At 42.0% G+C, this 19,309-nt stretch overlaps 1 protein-coding gene across 3 annotated transcripts in view; it reads left to right on the forward strand.

The window, feature by feature from the left end:
• Nucleotides 1-19,309, forward strand: part of LOC147308396 (A-type potassium channel modulatory protein DPP6-like) — a 97,238-nt gene that overhangs the window by 8,281 nt on the left and 69,648 nt on the right. The window contains exons 1-2 of one of the 3 annotated variants that reach the window (XM_086271986.1): nucleotides 6,181-6,724; nucleotides 6,970-7,165. The exons of 1 other annotated variant lie outside the window; for it this stretch is intronic. In XM_086271986.1, the coding sequence (XP_086128112.1) occupies nucleotides 6,974-7,165 (192 nt within the window). In that variant the 5' untranslated portion in view covers nucleotides 6,181-6,724; nucleotides 6,970-6,973. Of the gene's footprint in view, nucleotides 1-937; nucleotides 1,037-6,180; nucleotides 6,725-6,969; nucleotides 7,166-19,309 lie in introns of those variants that run through there. One more of the 3 variants, XM_086271989.1, reaches the window with a different exon arrangement.

Consider the following 19,309-nt stretch of genomic DNA (forward strand, 5'->3'; position numbering starts at 1 on the left):
TGTGTGCCATTTTAAATGAATGAGTTATGAACACTTTGCCATTCATGCTGTCCGTGACGGTCCTCTTAGGGCGTCTTGCCTCTGGCTTTTGTCATATTCAGCCGGGCTAGATGCAGAAGGAGAGGGCAGTTTGGCTTTTCACTTAGAAATATCACCTCTTCTAGTTTTATAAAAGCCATTTCGTCGCTACTGTCTTGTGGCTTAGTGCTACGGTTCGGTTAAATAAGCTGGTTACTCAGTCTCAGCCCTGGGATTCATTACGGGAGGTACAAATGCTACATAAATAAATCTGCAGTAGTGTTGCCTGTGCCAGGATTCTGTCCTGTCAGTGTAGCTTGATGGGTGTGTGTGTGTGCATGTGTGTTTGGGCAGGTGGGCGGAGTTGTATTTTATGATAGAGAAGACAGGAAGCATAAATATTACTTGTGCTTAATCACAACCCAGCTGCAATGCTGAGTGTGTGTGTGTGTGTGTGTGTGTGTGTGTGTGTGTGTGTGTGTGTGTGTGTGTGTGTGTGTGTGTGTGTGTGTGTGTGTGAGAGAGAGAGAGATTTACTTACACTATTCAACTCCACCTTTGCTGAGTAAGGTCTTGTCGAGAGAGTTTAAGCATATTTGTGTGCAGGAGTTGAGGCAGCGAGCGAGCCAGGGAGGGAGGGAGTAAGGGCGGCAGAGATAAGTAACGTTTGGAGGAGCCTGTACCACCACCTCTCCCGCCCCCCCCCCCCCCCTCCGCCCCCCTCTTTGGAAACGATGCCAGTGTCTGTGATTGAATCACCCGGCGAGTAGAGAGGGAGGCGTTCTCGCTGGGCTCCCGGACCCCCAGGTCATCCTTTCTCTTAGCTGTAGGGGAAGGGAGGGGAAGGGGAGGAGGTTGGCGGGGTGGGGGGGAGGAATTCTCAGACACCTCCAGCAGCCCCAACTTCACAGCACAAAGGTGTGAGCACAGCGAGAGGGGAAGGCAAGTGGCACTTCTCACCATGTCTGTCCTCATAGCCACCCAGCTGAAGATAGACACCAGCACTCCTTCCAGAAGGGTAAGAGGCCCTTTTAGCATGCATGACACGCTGTGGGGGAATGTCTGTGTTTGTGGGTGAGCCTCCTGCTACTGACAGAACAGGCTGCTGGCTGTTTTTGATAACAACTGGACAGGCAGGAAGAGAGCGGCGGGTCCTCATCTCCCCTCTGCCAGGATCTTGATGGACAAATGCTTACCACTTTTAATTTTCTTTCAAGAGGCGACTTCTAATGAATGGCTGGCTGCATACGCTGTGGAGAATACCTTGCGCCTCATTGTTAATCTTTGTGATGTTACCACATAATGACTTCAGTTCAGCTGCTCACTATGAGGAAAAGTTAGGTATGAAAGTATGATTGCAGTGCCATATTAGATGTTTTAAAACGACTGCTTTGCATTGCATTTTCTTTGCTTAATCTTTGCTTATGTGAAAATCCTCCAGACTTGACTTTGAGGTCAACTCATTAGATTAAATGCTGACAGTTTACTGCTCTCATGTTTGCATGCAAATGGGCTACAAGGGAGATTGATGACGAGCAGAAGTTGCTGTGCGACTTTGGTGTTCTTGAGCAATTAAAATTATGTAAATTGTAGCTTTCTGGAAGTTAGAGAAAGGAACGCCCGTAGCTCTAAAACTCTCTCCTGCAGAGCAGCGTTTAGATTTGTGCAGCACTCCAGATCACAAATACACTTACATTTTGTGCCACGTGGAATAATAAATGACCAGAAGGGTCATACCAATCAATAACTTGTGCAGGGCAGTTTGCATTAAGCCTTGCATGTCTCATACCATAAACTCCTTCAATTCATTTGTCATAATCCATTTTCAGCTCTCGTTTTGCTGTGCACACTATCTTTCTATCCGCACCCAAACACACATTTGACAGTAAATTTATAGTGACATGCTCTAGTTTGGTTTCTCTGTTTCCTATCTCCCCCTTCGATTCCTTCCTCTTTCTTCTCCCCATCATCTGCCGCCGCCACAATCCACAGCTGTAGTCTGCTGCTCCCCCTCAAACCACAGTCTATTCTACAGCATCAGCCAGCATTAAACTCCATTTCCTCAGTGACTTATCTGCTGCCATTTCAATTTGGGCTCAGTGCATAGCTTCCCTTCACTTGTAATACACTGGGAGAGTCAGCTCTCCATAAAAAATAATATTCCCCTTCCAATGGGACACATCCTCAACTAGTTTCACTCAGAGAATGGATTTTATGCAGGCAAATAAGGGCTTAGAACAGGTTAGAAATGACAATATTTCCATTTATGTGAATTTACAGTAGGAAGGTCATCAAATGATTCACACATAAAGTGTTACCTATATGAGACTAAATATGTGTCAGTGATTTGTAGCAGCTTCTATCTTCTGTGCAGCGGACCAGAAGTGTAATGAATGCAGTACTTGCAGCCAAGAGTAATTGAAGTGACCATTGTTACATGGCCCGAAATGAGCCAAGTGTTGTAACGTAGTCTTAGGGTGTAATTCAATGATAAGGACTGTGAGACTCTGCAGTCTCACAGACTTTGGCTTTCAGTGACACACAATTCAATTTTGATAAACACTGATGGAGAAAGATGTTTCTACCCTGTGAGTAATGGCTGATCGATCTATCCATCTATCGATCGATCTATCGATCTATCTGTCTGTCTGTCTCTTGTGGTATCACAATACAGAAATGCTGTAAGACTTCACACTTTGCATGACAATAAGCTACAAAAATCATGATCCCTGTGTAAACAAATACCAATATGTGCAGTGCATCGCAGCATCAGTGTGTGTATTATAATAATCGTTCCAATACGTCCGTTTGATTAATTAGCTCTCTGATTTCTTTTCCCACTATTTTTTCATCTGTGAATTACATTGCAAGTGAGTGAACAGGCATCTGCTTTTCCTTCATTCATTTGATAAGCTTTGCCTCTGGAAGTCACGTGACTGGGGTAATCCATGCTGTGAAGGAAATGTGTTTAAGGTGTTTTAATAAAAACATGCACGTTTGAGGCCAGAGTTTATATATACGATGTGAGTTAATGCTTTTATACGATATATTGCTGTGTGGATGTTCTGTCCTAACTGTTGACAATGCTGCTAAGTGCGCACCAAACTGTGGCTGACCTGCTGTTGTTGTTACAGTGATGCCACAAATCTGCCCCTTTCACCTCATGCAGTATCTTCACCGACATCTATTCCCTCTGTTCTGTGCTCCCCCGAGGAGACGTGTCTTGCAGCCTGAAAACATTTGATCTGGAGGCATTTTAATGAGTTACGGCGTGCAATTCCTTCTTGAAGACTGCTTCTGATAATTGGACAAATTTGATGTACACAAGTGTATTTGTGATGATTTTTAATCGATGTGAGAGCAAGCTATTTACAGCTCGGTAATGGACTGTCTCGAGAAGAGCTTCAAGATAAAATGTATGTGCCCAGGCCACAGTGAAACGGGGCATGTAATCCGACACCGGCAGCGGGGTGATAAAGAAACTTGTTGTCATGGTTGTCCCAGCACAGCATCGAGAGAAATCACTAGTGTCCAGCTAATGCCGAATGGAGAATGGTGGAAAAATGTGATTATGATGGGCTGTAACTGAATCTGTTCTCTCTTACATGCATGTAAAGGGGTTCAGCAATTTCCTTGTTCAGCTGAGTGATGTTCAGAGGAAATTAGATATTACTGCACACCCGCAAAACATCGATTGATTGATCGGTCTCCTCTTCCATCCAATTAATTTGTGTCATTTTGTTGTGCTGTGTGGAATGCTGATGGAAAGATGTTGGGCTGCAGTGGCATTTCACTTCATACAAATACATTAATATTGCCATTGTGAGTGATTAACTAAATTTATATAGGCACCACACTACAGTATGTACTGTATGGTATCCTGTTTATGGTAATAGAAATAACAGTATGCGTGATAGTGTTGCTGTGCAGCTTAATATCCAGCTTACCTTTGTTGTACATATTTTTAAAGATGTCAAACTTTAAGAAAATAAGATCAAAAACACTTAATTCTTAAAAATTTCCAAGCCAGGAGATCTAAAACAGAAAAGAGCAAACATTAAAATGATTTTTTGTGTGTGTGTGCAATTATAAAAAGATTTACTTTCCTTTTTCTCTCTCAGATTTCTTGGTTTCCCTCTAGTCTTTCTTGCTAATAATGTTTAATGCTATTGTGGGATTTTTTTTTTACCTCCAGGCTGCCTCAGAGTTTTCCGCCTCTCTGCGGAGAACATGATCACCAGTTTTTGGCGTTGTTTCATTTCATTCTAGGAGGAGAAAAATAATGACTTCCCTCTGGTCCTCATATAATAAAATAACATCTGTGCATTCAGTTAGTAAAATTTCTGGCAAAGTTGGTGTGTCAGTCCCTCACTGGAATTAAAAAATAAACTCACTGAAGGGAGTTTACTGCATAGCGGAGCTTCATAAAGCCATCACTCACAGCGTCATAAAGTGCACCAAAGTGCATCGTATCATTTGAAATAAAATGCATCTGTGACGTGTTTGAAATATAATTACGATGTTCCATATCACAAGGGAGGTAAGCTTTAGCTTGCACTGTCTCCAACAGTACCATTAGCTACCCACAGAGGTTTTACTGCAGCTATCATTGTCATTATACCTGGTTATTATATGCTTCTTCAAATTTTTACCACCTGTAATGCAGAGCTTGACTGCAGTGGTGTTTGTGGGAGCAGGGAAAGGCGTAGCTCCAGTCATCTGCTGTGTCTGTGTGGAGGCGATAGGGGAGTCAAGCTGAGCCCGGGCTCCCCGGCACTGTCCTGAGGGGAGCTTTAAAGCAGTGAGGCAGTTCACAATAGCTCCCCAACAAGGTGAGGGAGATTGGAAGACATCTATCAGAGAGGCTGGGATTGATGTCAAGTGACTCAGGCCTATTTCCCAAGGGGTGCGCAGACCCAGGAAAAGGCATTTATGAACTAGGGAAACAAATGACAAGGACCGAGGCAAGCCACTGTGGAAGGCGAGAGATTGCTGGAAGCCCAGAGATGTTCAGTCCAAAGCACAAGTTTCTGCTGAAACTCCAATTACGAGGTAGACAAAGCATCAAACAAAGTTCATTACTTTTTGAATCATACTTGGAGTCAAAGGAAAAAATGAGTCAAACTCACGAGGAAGGGGAGAATGGGGAGTAACGTCCACTATCCTTATTTTGTTTTGTTTTGTAAATGGCCAAACATTTGAAATGAAAATTCTGTATTCCAGATAGATTTACTATTAATCGGGTTGTATTCATAATTCAAGCCACGAATCAATGAGCCTTCAGCATTTCTTTCAGGACTCGAGATAACTCACCATTTATAAAAGAAATTTAATTGAAACTCACTCTTTATTCAGAGTTCAAGATAGACCTTTTTCATTTCTACTACTCTAGTCAGTTCACCTTGATTTCACTTAATGAGAGATGCAAAACGGCGGTATTCAGCAGAGTGTGTGCAGAGCTGTTTGGAGCTGCGCTTTAGTGCTGCTTTGAAGTTGTACCCCTCTGAAGATGACCTATTTCCCAGAAATACAGCTCAGCACCAGTTGGGTGATAGTTTGAGTGAGAGGCCATGGCGTGTTGGCCTGTGGCATTCTTGACAGGAATGGCAGAGATTTGAACACTTTGACCCAAGAGCCTTTCCCTCCCTCCGTTGCATATAAGCCAATATTCTGCATTTACCAGAGCTGCATTGCTGTGGCCTCTGTGAGTATTTCAAGCATGAAATCACCTGCAGTGTTATGAGCTGAATAACACTTGTGGTTGTGAACTGAATGAAAATATTGGGCTGAAGTAGGGAAGGGGCGTTTTTATGGTTTGTGGCACTGCATGTAGAGGGGCTTTCAAGAAAGGTTTTCATCAGGCTCTAAGAAGCTGCAAAGGATACGTTTAACCACGTTTGTACACATTTTAAATATATATTCCTTTTATTTTATCCAGTTGTGTGACTCAAATATATGCTGTGCTTCAAAGTATTTTCTGTTTTCTATCTTTAAAGAAAGAACTTCCCTCTTTGTTGTGTCACATGTGGAGTACACATCTTAAGAGGCGTTTGGTCAGCCTGTCCTAATCCAGCGCGCCACAGAGAGGCACTAGAGCTCCGTCCTGGGACCATACGCAGTCACATGAGAGGCAATTTTACAACCTCGCTCATGAAATCATAAATAAGAGAGGCTTCTTATTCTGCGCTTTCACATCGAAGTCTATACAAGCGAATCTGTGCATCGCTGGCGCATTTCTGCGCGCAAAGCAGTGCACAAAGAAGTGCAGTGACAGTAGTGCTACAGTAAAGCTGCTCTCACAGCGATGGTCACTTCACATGCAGAGCGCGTCTGCGGTGAGTACCGTCGGGCTCTCTGCGTCCTTCACACTTTTCATATGTGAGGTCAGTCCGGTATACACATAGCCGGAAGAGTCGAATCAGTATCTGTTGCTCGTTTGTTTTTGTTTGTTTTTGGACGGGGGGAGGTGGACAATCACTCGGAGTCATCTGGATGATCGAATATCTGATGGAAACTCAGCGCATCCGCCTGCCATCTCTCTGAAAGGAGGCATCAGGAAACTGAAGAGGGGAGACAACGTGTCGTGAATACAGAAGAGAGCAACTATTGACACCTACAGCCCACCAGTCTGCCGTGCGCCTGGGCAAAGCTAAAAGGACACGGCTGCGAATGATCCGGCTTTATATTGGTCTAACACTCCAACGCCGTGAGTCATCCACACTATCCACAGATGCTTATTTACTAGCCAAGTGTCTTCACCTCGTCCTTTTTTTTTTTTTTTTTTGCTCCATCCCGGAGGTGAAAGCTGGCTGCCTGCCATCGGTTCTCTTCGAAGCGCAAATAAACCAAACAGACTGTCCAAGCCACACAATCAGACGAGACCTGCTTGTGACTCTGACATGCTGTAAGTTGCTTTTGTTGTTTTTTTTTTTTTTATCTGAACCGGACCAGTATTATGGCTTCGCTGTACCAGAGATTCACCGGAAAGATCAATACCACCAATTCCTTTCCGCACCCACCTGAGGCCAGCCACCTTCTTGGTGGACAGGTTGCAGACGAGGAAAACGCAGCGAAGACCCCTCAGCAACTCCTCGATGGGAGACCTCACGTCCAGTACCGCAAAAAATGCCTGCGGGAGGATGAGGACGTAAGAAATGAGTTTTTTCTTTGTTGTTTGCATGCATAAAGCCACAATTATGCACATTTTGGACAGTAATTCTTCAAACACTCTCATTCAGACCCCAACAGGCCTCCCTGAAGCTTTCACTTTTAAAAGATGTTGAAGAAACTTTCAAAAGCTTGGTTTATATTCTGTGGCAGCCGCAGTCTTCCATTATTATGTTGCTTCTGCTTGTGTTGCAGTGTTTTTTAAAAAACATTCATCTCTTCCACTACTAGCAATGGTAGCATTAAAGCTCGACGTGCTTCAGGTGACCGTGATGATGATTTGACTTAAAAATCAACACTTTCTGCTCCATATGTTTCATATCTGTCTGCAGAGAGCCGCTGATGGGTTGCATGGTGCTGACCGTGGTGCTGAAACTGCAAACAGCACCACAGCAGTGTTGGGGTTATAGAAAGTGACAAAACATAAGCGTCTGACCCATTTTTGAGAGGTTCATGAAGAGGGTGTTTGGCCCAACCATGACCCTAATCCCCCTCCCAACACACAAACACACACACAAGCCTTTAGCATTTAGAAATTTCTCACTGTGGATTTTGATGGATAAGTTGAGGGCCAGCTCAACGAGGCAGCTGCCTGGAGCCTCAACAGCACAAGGGACGCAAAGGAGAGCAAGAAATATTTTGTAAAATTTATAGTTCAACCTTAAAAATATGCCACTAATGTGCCCCAAGCACTGTTAAAGACACCGGTCACAGTAAACAGCTGATCTAAAAGGAAGCTACGCATACAGATGTTCCCTGCAGCATTATAAATTGAAGCCACATGTGATAAATTGCAGTGTGGGTGCAGGCGACTCCTCAGATTGCCTGTAGAAGTCGGATTGTTGGTTTTACAAAAGAGAGGCTGTAGCGGGGAACTAGGATCTAAAAGTTGAACAAAATATTACTGTCAGGCTGCAGTGATCTAGACACACAGACGGGTGCACAGCCAGAACTGTCTTAACAGGTTATTAATAAGTTTGACGAATATTTAATGTAACCCAGGGGAATCTGAAGGCGATGCTTGCTGCTTACAGCTGTTTATTGGAGTCTTTCCTTAAAGTTCATCCAATAATCGCAGCTTCATGGGGTTACTTACAGCTGCAGAATCATCAGGAGGGTTTCAGCAGAGAGAGTTATTAATAATCATTAAATATTCTCAATGCGGATAGAATTAAAACACAGTCTGTATTTATTTATTTTTTACACATTAGTCAGATGACCTGTCACACTCACACACTTTTTGCAGTTAAATCATTTGTTACACACCAGCTAATCCAAGGTTGAGTTCAAATGTTTCCTAAGGCACTGCAGTAGCAAGAACCAGTCCTGGATAGGTGGTACTATATGGGAAAAAATAATAAGAAGGCTCAGTTTATGAAACATTGTTGGAATGGCTTTTCTGCTCAGTCCTGCTGGATTGTGTTTGGCTTTGTTCTGTGCTTTTTAGATTTAATGACAGGTACATCATCACAATGCTTTTTATTAGTTCACTGTTTGTCTGCTTGTAGCCATGACGTGAAATTGCTTCTCATACAAAAACCAAAATGCTCTACTTCAGCCTTTCTCTATTAGATTAGAAGATGGCTATTTGGACTTTGTGCCTGTTAGAGACGACAGCACCCAGTACCTCCAAACTGTAGTGGTTTATGCAATCACCTAACAAGCAAAAGAATCCTGGTTCATTTATGGCGAAAACACAAAGTGTTTGTGTCATTCTGTTTTCATTTGTGAAAACAATCACAACATGAAGTGCAGAGCTCTCAGACAATTTTGTCCCCTAAACAACATTTGTGTTACTGGTTTCTCTTTTTTTCAGCCTAAGAAGACTCATATCCATCTAGCTATGTAGCATCAGCCATGCTTCCACCAAATAGCGAAAACTCACAGAAGGTTTCAGATTGGCTGGAATCTCACATTCTGTCTGCACAAAGACAGAGTTGTTAGGAAATGTGTTGCTTGTTTTCTGCAGGAAATAGAGGTATAGTCCTCTGGCTGTGTCCTATACGCCTCTGGACAAAAAGAAATAACCTACCATTGCTTCCTTTAAGCTTATTACCTCATTTTTATGGATAATTCTTTTCTGGCGACTTGACAGTCACGATTTTCTTAACAAACAGACATCATTTTACCCGTTAAGTCAGAAGTTGTTATTGTACTGCAAGATTTCCAATTTATTACATTTGCACTATTAACCTTGAGGTCACCTTTAGTCCCAATGTCTCTCTGAGTTGTGCTGGAGCATGAAATTGCCTTTTGCCTCAAGAGATGGGGAGACCATTTCAAGAAGTACAATTTCCAATCCCTCCCTCCTTGGCAAAAGTTTGCCCGCGCTGTTGTTGTTCTCCTTTATTTTGCAGACGGAAGAAGCAAACAACTGAATCGGACATTCGTGAATTTAATTTCATTCATCCAAATATTTATGAACACTCGTGCGTCTGAGAGTTTACTCTGAGTTAATGAAAAGCACAAAGAATTACATTTTTTGTAAACAACAGTTTCATTTGTTTGCTGCTGTGTTCTTCTGAGCTCTTGGGTTCGCGAAATGCAGGCACTGCATCTTTGTTTGTCGGAGAGCTATGTGTGTGTGTGTGTGTGTGTGTGTGTGTGTGTGTGTGTGTGTGTGTGTGTGTGTGTGAGATGAGATTAATTCTCGCTTTGCACTGTGTGTCAGTGTTTCATGGTAGAGTTTACGCCATCTAGGGAGATATCAGCAGTAGTTCGTTCTCCTCCTCATTACCCTTTACTGTAAATAGAGGCCTGTGAACATCTTAATTAACTGTTGGATATAAAGGTGAAACAGGGTAGCATTTTGCCTTAAGGCTGGAGCCTGGAGACACATTCATGACTCGGCCTGTATTGACATTTTCTTTATAGGTTACATAACAGAAAAAAAAAAACCCCACATCTCTTTTTGCTTGTGTCTCGCCCTGTGATCTGGAATAATGACATGTGACTCACAGTCAACATATCGAGTAATAAAAACAATATTCATGCTGTTTTTCTTTGACAAATAAAGAGGAGGTGGTTGAATTACCCTTTTTTATATAGAGACCTTAAGACAAGTGACAAAACCTTATACGAACAAATATGAAAAAGAATCATTGTGAATTAAAGTAGCCCAGATTTATAAAGAGCCACGTGATAAAAAATATTGCTCTCTTTAACATTTCCTTCTCGTTTCCTTTAAAAAAGACATCAAATCTAAATTCTTGTGATCAATGATTTACTAGAGGCCATGCTTATGGTTCATTTTCAGCTGTAATAAGCATCATCTGATGTAATGAGTAAGCCTTAAAAATGTATAACTACAAACGAAGGACAAAGTCAACCTCCATTTATACCAGGGCTTAACTTCTCATGATCCTTTTATGGAGCTCTAATCTAGATTTTATGATTTGGTGATGAAGGCTGTCAGTTTTCTAAATAAGTTGAACATTTTACTGAATAAAAGCCACAAAATCCTACTGTTTCCCATCGTTTCTATCCCCAAAATAGCTAAAAACAGACCTCCTGCTGCTAATTACAATGACAGCTGTATTCATGTCTGACTATAAGTACTAGTCATTAGTGAAAAGCTCATTTCCCACAGGGCCACCTTAATCTCAGAATAGCACGCTGCTCTATAATGCATTAATATTTCGATCTCGGTCTGGGCTTCCGCTTTTAAAATCAACCGAAGTATGCTGAAAATGTGGTTTCATTTTACTTTTAATTAGCTCTTTTTACACATATGTAATATGCCCTTATGACAAAGAGATGGTGTGATGGCGTCCCTGAGGGCCAAAGAAGCATTTTTGAAATGGCAAAGTGGGCAGGCTGTATCTCTGGGGACAAGCACAAAGAGCTCTGAGCTCTCTGATTTCCCTTTAGTAATTACAGGAGTTTGTTTGTAGTGAACCCATTGTATTTCAGGACACTGCCAGCTCTTCAGCATTGAAAGCATCATTACACTACATATCCTCTTTTAATTAATTTAATTAAGTTTCCTTTCGGAAGGTTTTATCTGAGGAAAAATTCCCTGAGCACTAAATTTTCAGATTCTGTTTTGAATCAGAAGGAAATTGATGTTCAAAAGGAATGAATCATAAATCACCTTTGCTGTGTGACTTAAAATTGAATTCATGTTGGATAGACTGCCCAGGGCTTATACATACACGAACACGCACGCAAACTCGCAGCCTGTCCTCATGCATCCCCTTAACTGTCCCTTCTGCTTAGACATACTCCAGATCTGAGTAAGACAGTTTGGCCCGGTTCCCAAGTCTTCGTTTAGCTCTGTGCTTCCTTTGAGGTCCAGAGCTCAGATAAATCAGCCAGACGGAGCTCAAGAAGAGCAGCCAGATAAAAGAAAGAGAGCAATGAGATGCGTTAGGCTGTCCTCATTATCTTTGAGGAAAGGCTAACTGTGTGCTTCAGATGACGACTGCTTACTGAAGGATGCCACCGGATTTGTTACTTGGCATGCTAATCCAAAATGATCACGAATCCTGAGGCAAGCTCCCTTTTCATCAGTGCAGAAAGCCAGATGTGAATGTTAAGGATGGAAAACGGAAAAAAAATCTACTTCCCATTACTTCCACGAACAAATATTTTATATGAGGAGCTATGCCAGGAAATTCTCTTGTCTGGATGCCACCACATTAGGCTTCAAAGGAAACAATCAAGACGCAAGCACACGCTCTAATTTTTAATAATTATGTGATTATTCCTGTAATCATAATTATGCTGTATGAGAGGAAAAATCATTGCATGAGACATATAAGTGCGGGAAAACATGAACTGTTGCCCTGTGTGCGTTCATAGCGGATTGTAGGTTGCTTAGTTTTGTCTTTATAAGCTTGTAGAGCTTTTAATGAAGCAGCTGGAGTTCAATATTTTGTGAGCCGGTGATGCAGAATTAGAACTTAATTGAAATTAAAGCTACTGTGAAAACATTAAGACTATTTTTCAGTTTCTTTCCCACCTGGGTGGACAGAAGATGGCGTTATAGTTGTGTATTGATCAAGCGATATTACAGTCGCATTTCACCTGTGACAGTTTCACTCTAATACCACAAAGATAAACACAGTAACTTGATGTAATCTGGTTTGTTTTATTAGCTTATGTGAAAAATATTTTGTCTTTACATTATTTTTCAGAAATATATTTGTCATCATATTTTTCTCTTTTAGCTGTTTTTGGTCTCCATTGTTCCGTGAGGGATGTTTCTGGCACTTTAGCCACTGTCTATGTACTAAGTACAGTTAGAATCAGGCATGTGGTGTACAGCTAAGTCTGATCCTATCCTAAAATAACAATAAAATACTAAATACTAAATATTAAATAAAAACAGAAACACAGACGAGTAAAAAATGACTTAAAAGAAATGGTGAAGAAATTTGTGCTGAGATGCAATTAAATAAATGAGAAAAAGAGGTTCTGCAAAAGATAACAATAAGGTTGTACAGTCACCAGCTACTTTATTAGGTACACCTGTTCACCTGCTCCTTATCCATTCAGCTAATCACATGGCACTAACTCGATGCATGTAGAAAAGCAGACACCAAGCATCCAAATGGTGATTTAAGTACTTTTGAACAGATCGTGGTCGCTGGTGCCAGACTGGCTGGTCAGAAATTGCTCATTTCCACCCCCAAGAATGGTCTGAACCACACTGGGTGCCACTTCTGTCAGCTAAGAACAGGAAACTGAAACTAAAATTCGCACAGGTTCACCTAAATTGGCAAAAGTGTTTCCTGGACCGATGAGTCAACTTTTGCTGTGACAATCAGATGGTGGAGTCAGAATTGGTCATAAACAACAAGATAAGATCAATCCTGCCTTATATCAACAGCTTAGGCTGGTGGGGGTGGGATGATGGTGTGTGGGGGATATTTTCACGGCATGCTTTGAGCCTCATAATACCAAACATGGGTCAGAATCTCTGAGGAATATTCTAGAATTAAGGTACTTCTAAAGACAAAAGGTGATCCAACCCAGTACTAGCAAGGCGTACCTAATGAAGTGGCTTGTACTGTTGAATTATAGTAATTAATAGTTAAGTATAAAATCAGGTAAAACAGCATGAAAGTAAATATCACATGTGGAAAAAAACAAGCCAGTGCTTGGTTTCTGTACGTTTAAACCAGTGTGCAGTGCAGAGCACAGAAGGCAGACATGCTGTCACCCAGCGCAGCTCCTCCCCTCAGGACAACAAAGCAGCCGCGGCAGGACCTCATGCTCGATGTTGCCATGGTTGCAAAGGTGGAGAGGGTGAGGCTGTAAGCTCTGGGAACACACACGCTGCTGCTCGCTGGTGGCTCTGACTGCCATCTGGAGATGACGCAGCTCTCACATCGCAACCTGAATATCCTCCGCTCATACCAGCATACTGTGTCCATCATCATCACCACGATGTTAATTTTCCTTCTTGTTAAAAAAGTATGAATTCCCCTTTGACTCTCAATGAATACAAGCCTCCACTCTGGTTTCTGCACCAGGTCGCCATTGACAGACATATTCGACATCAGCCTTTTTTTTTGTTGCTGTTGTTGTTTGCTTTTTTAGCTCCTCTGTTCCCAGAGGGCATCTCAACGGGTCATCCATTCCTCTCCCCGGCACCTCAACGCTCTGTTGACACCCCATCGATCATCCCTTCGCGCCCTGCCCTCCCCCAGCACCACCTCTACAGACCTGTCAGCGGCACATCAGCTGACTGCTGCCTCGCTGTTTGACTGTCCCTCTTCCTCCTGATGATTTACTGTATTATTACAAAAGCTGACAGCGAGTATTAGTCAGTGTTTAAACAGAGAGAGAGGCCTTATTACGCCGTGATGATGCTGAGCTTCAGTCTCTCGTGGTAGATTTTCTGCTCTGAAGATCACGTGAAGTAAACATATCATCAGCTGTCATTAGGCCTCCACGTGGGTATTTTGTAATCAGTGGTGTTCGAACACCGTTTTGTCGCTTTCTTTAATTACAGTCTGCGTAGTTGAAATTTACCGAAGCCGATTAAATATCGATGCAAATGCAGAAAAAAGAAAATCACTCCATCTGTCTACCTTCATTTGCGATCGTCAGCTTAATAATGGCGGTCACATTCACTTCCTTCACGTCACAGGGGATTATCTCACTCTTCAGATGCAACTTCACTCTGGATCTTTTTTTTTTTTTTGCCTGTCCCATTTGGTTCTTTAACCGTCAGAATTGTTTTCTGAAGACCAACAAGGATACCCAATGGATTTATTTTGCCAAATGGATCATCATGGCATTGCCGTATTGGTCCATTTGATCGACCTTTGTTTTTATTATTTATTTTATTTTCAATTGTTACAGACGGGACAGACGCGAGTGAGGGATAGGAAAGGGAGAGAGAAAGAGGAAGGAAAAGAAAAACAGAAGGGGAGAGAGACAGTGAGAAAGGGGAAAAAAAAAGAATAAAAAAATCTCCTGGATCACCTGTTGAGAGAAGAAGAATAGAAAACAAGCAAAAAAAAAACCAAAGCAATATACTAAACACAACACCATCGCATTAATCTAGCTAAGTGTAAACAGCAGTAAATACTAAATACTAAATATTGTTGTGCAGCACGCAGGACAGACAGACCCCTCGTCTGGGGATCCTCAGCCCTTCCCATGAGGGTGGCACGGATGCCCCTCCGGTGGTCCTCCTTGGGCTCTCACACTCTGGGGCCTCTGGATGTCTGGGGCCTGGATCTCCTCCATGCCTGCTTCATGCCCTGGGGGACGGGGCTATGGCTTTCTACATCCTCTTGCGGACCATTACATGGGGAAACCATTTGAATACAAGCGCGCTGATCCACACAGGTGTGCACATGGATGTTCACTGTTCGTAGACTTAAACCACACCTTTCTTGGCTGCTACTTCAAAGCACATTGTGCGCTGTCACTCTGGATCTTAAAGATTCCTGCAGTGTTTAAGAATTACACGAGAATGCAGCTAAATATAACCGTCTCTTAACCTGTCTTGCGTCCCATTTTCTTTTCTCCTGTGCTTCATATTTATAAATGGAGGCAGCATTCTCACTGATTTGTTTTGAGGATGAGCTTTATTAGGTGTGCAGCTGATAATCACCAGAGTAACTCCTTTTAAAACAGTCAGTTTTCTTCCTCCTGCTTTGCTTTACTCTATTTTTCACAGTTTATTGAAAAAATAAAGGTCATGTGCAGTAGGCAGTGTCATTTCACTGACATTTTAGATGCTGGAGACCATTTTTATGGCTTTTTCCTTGCACTGTGTCTGTTTTGCCACTAGAGACTGTTGTGTTCCAATCAATGCACCAGCTCTACGCTATGGTGAAGGCATCAACAGTGCAGTGGATAAGTGAGGCTTTGGTTGTAGTTAACACAAACTCAAAGATTTAATAGCCAAGCCAGTGTAGTGAGTAGTAGATCATTTATGTACCACCAAAGGCAATTTTTATTTTACCTCGCACTGCTTCTATAAATGTTATCAAAAAGCTGGCACACCTGATGGTGTCTCATCTGAGAAGAGGGTGAAAATGTCACCTCTCGTAAGGTTTGAAAAGGTTGTACGGTCATCACTTCACATTAAGAAATTGCTAAGACACTGATTAAGACTTTTTCTGCCAGTTATCAGTTGATTCACTTGATTGCGACATTTAATTCAAGGCTGTGAAAGATCAAATTGCCATATCCTCTCTGGAGTTAAATCAGAGGCTGACAGGTGCTTCTGTGTGGGTATTTTTTGCAGTAGCAACAAGCTCCATTCATGTATTTTTGAAAACAGCCCTCCTTTATTTAACTGAAACTCATCTGTGCCTCTGCAGCAGCGCTTCATGCTTAAAATTGTTTGATTCAGACAAAACAAGAACAAATCAGAGGTATAAATCTAACAGCAATGCGCACATAAATATGAACTATGTGGAGGAGATTTCTCCTACAGCACTTCAGTCAGTTCGAATCAAAGCGACGAAGCCCCGCTGCCATCTCTCCCGAGTCCTCTCGCAGTCGTTTTCCGGGCTGAGACCAGGCAGCAGTAATCTGTTGTGTCACACGGGCAGATTCTCTTATCGACCCTGCTATGATACAGCAGCGACACACTCCTGAGAGACATGCACACAAGCAAGCACTCACACAGGGGTACAAGCACTTAATTTAACTGTCATACAGACACAAGCACACACACACACACGTGCGCAGGGCATTTGAGAATAAAAGCAAAGTTTACAAGGTCACATCACAGCGTGATAAATCCTAGAGATATCCAGCAGCAGACACGAGTTGGACCTAATGCATCTGTAGTAGCTGTGTCACTGTGGAGAAATAGAAATAGCGATGCTAATATGATTCCTGTTGATGTTTAGGTCTGTCTGCCGATGCTGCGACTTTATTAGCTGTCTCCATGATCATTTTGTGGCTTTGTAGCATCGCTGCTGCCTGACAGCCTGTGTGAGAAACGGAAGATTGGTGTAAAGATGGCAGGCACCAAAGTTTCATTCAGTCAAACAACTTTATGCTTGAAGTAATACATTTTACTACAGCAGCGAAAGAGAGTCCGAGTGTCGCATCTAGCTCAAATGTGATCACACAGAAACTGAGGAGTGGTGACTAGGCAGCACCTTCCCCCTCCAGGTGTTTGCTGGGGTGATGGAGTGGGTTAAAACAGCAGGTTGGCAGACATGGAGGGAAGCAGTCACACCGATGTCACAGGGAAAAATGGGAAATTCTCCAGTTTAACCCATGCAAACTCATGGTCCAATTTGTATTATTTACATCTCCCATAATTTTCATGAAAGTAGAAACTAGTCTAAGTTTTAATGGGTTAGAAAAGGCTGCCAAGTTGAGAGTGTATGTTCAGGATATGAGGCTAGGATGTTAGGGTGTATGACGCACTGCAGCTACAATTACCTGCTGAATGAGCTCACAGGCTTCGTCACATTCACTACAGCGTCATGAAATATGTATTAGTATTCCAAACTGAAGCCAAGTTATAGCAATTAGCAACATCATAGCAAAAGTATCGGTCGTCAAAAGATACACGAAGAGAACAAATCATTAGTTGAGCCTTTCTCGTGTCTTTGTTTGTTTGTTGTTTATGTCACGAGTGACAAAAACCCACAGAGTGGCACCGTAGCTCAGTTAGTAAGGTACATCCATTATCACTGTGGCTAGCAACAAAGAAACAGGATCAAAACAAAATGTACTTAGTGGGGAAACCAAGCAATCGCCTCTTTAGAGAGACTTACAGTACAGCAGAACACTGGATGAGATGAAACAGCCCCCAAACCTGCCAATCACCACAGCCACAACACTCCGAATAATGCACAACTTACACAGTTTGTATGGGTGAAGTTATTAAGTAAGAACAAAGAAATAAAATTACAGTTGTCATAAAGACAGACATCTATAAAATGTTTCTGCACCGTAATGGAATGCCTGCTCAAATACAATATGTGGAGTGTCAGCATACAGAAAGAAAAATGATTTGCTAACAAAAACAGCTGCACAAAGCTGACAGGAGAATCCGCAAATCCACGGGGGGAGGAAAAATTCAACTAAACTCAAAGAAATAACAGAGACGAGTGGAAGCAAACAAGAGGAAAGCAGGACACAGGCAAGCAAAGCAGGTTGGCAAACAAGAGAGGATAATCAGACAAAGAGAAAGGAGAAGAGAGCAGCATGAACAATTAAGTGTTTGGATAGTGGCACAGTTTTTCTCATTTTGCCTCAGTGCGCCACCACAGTGCATTTTCACATTGTTGTGGTACGAGTTAATCCTGGTTTCATCTGTCCAAAGAATTGTTGCAGATGTTTTTTAGATGTTTGTTGGCAAGGTTGAGTGTAACTAGTGGTTTGCACTTTGTTGTAAAGTTTGCTTTCATGAAGATATCTCTTGATTGCATACTTTGACAATGACACTCCTTACTCCTCGAGAGTGCTCATGACTTGTTGTTACATAGTTGCTTTTCTAAATCAAAGAAAGATTCTGGGGTCATCCATTTTCCAACCAATACATGGCGCATATTACTTGCATCAACATCTCTTTGGACCTCATATTGAGAGGTTTAGTCAAAACTGTAGCTGCCAAATGCAAATTCAACAGTTTTATTTCCTTAATTTGTGAAAAAATAATGAGGGAACAGGCTTCACCTGACCATGAAACCGCTTGTCAGTCAATTGTGCATTTAATCACGAGCCACTGGAAATGTATGAGGATATGTATAAAGATGTAATTCCAGTTTGTTAAAGCTCTTCCCTCGCACGTTGACCGTTTGATTTGGAATCCACTCTGGTGGTGCACAGATGCAAAATTACAAAAATGTCATTGTCCTTAAATCCTTATGGACCCAGCTGTATCCACGCAGTGGTGACAGTTGCTTCGACACAGGCGGAAACAAGACAGGGGTGAACCTAATGAGGTCGGGACAAACAATCACGCAGGAGGGAAAAGAGCAGGAAACAAAACTAGAGCGAGACTCGTGAGAAAACTAACCTTCAAAGCAAAGTAGAGAGTAACAAAAGATTTATGACTAGCACCGAGACACGAAGACAGCATGATGGCAGAGACAGGGGAAAACCAACAGGACCACAAGACATACGTCATTTTGTTTTGGATTGTTTCCATCTATTGGATGATGCAGTTTTCTATAAATTGTTCTTTATTTCTTCAAACTGAAAGCTCTTGTGCAGGTGTGGCAATCTCATTTCACACTTTGGAACACATTTAGCCCACTTTGGTATTAAATGAGCTAGATCAGTTTAATTTACCTAAACATTTAAGTCTTTGGGCTTAAATTGTAAGAAATAAATGTGCAAAATTAGGGAAAGTTCTGTCAGATAATCACACAGACTTTCCTCTAATTTTAAAACTGAAGCTTTTTGTTAATTATTCCAAAATTTCCTTTTTATGTTTTCCTACCGTGGTCACATTGTAAAAAACAAAGAAACAAACAAACTTTTCTGCCATTTAATTGTTTATCTATTACTTGCCTTGGTGTAGTATAAATAGCTGTGGGGGAGGTCTTCATCAATAAGAAAAGCTGTAAAACTCTAAACTGTAAAGTCCATGCTGTCCTTCACTTGTTCCAATGCTGTGTGGTGGACCCAATTAGAGTCTTCGCCAGGCCTATTTTGGCCCCCGGGCCTTATGTTTGATGCTCTT

This window comes from Aulonocara sp. 'chitande type north' Nkhata Bay, linkage group LG18 (genome assembly GCF_057382095.1).
Source record: "Aulonocara sp. 'chitande type north' Nkhata Bay isolate Kocher_YH1m ecotype deep benthic linkage group LG18, A_spYH_male_GT1.1, whole genome shotgun sequence".
NCBI classification, from domain to species: domain Eukaryota; kingdom Metazoa; phylum Chordata; class Actinopteri; order Cichliformes; family Cichlidae; genus Aulonocara; species Aulonocara sp. 'chitande type north' Nkhata Bay.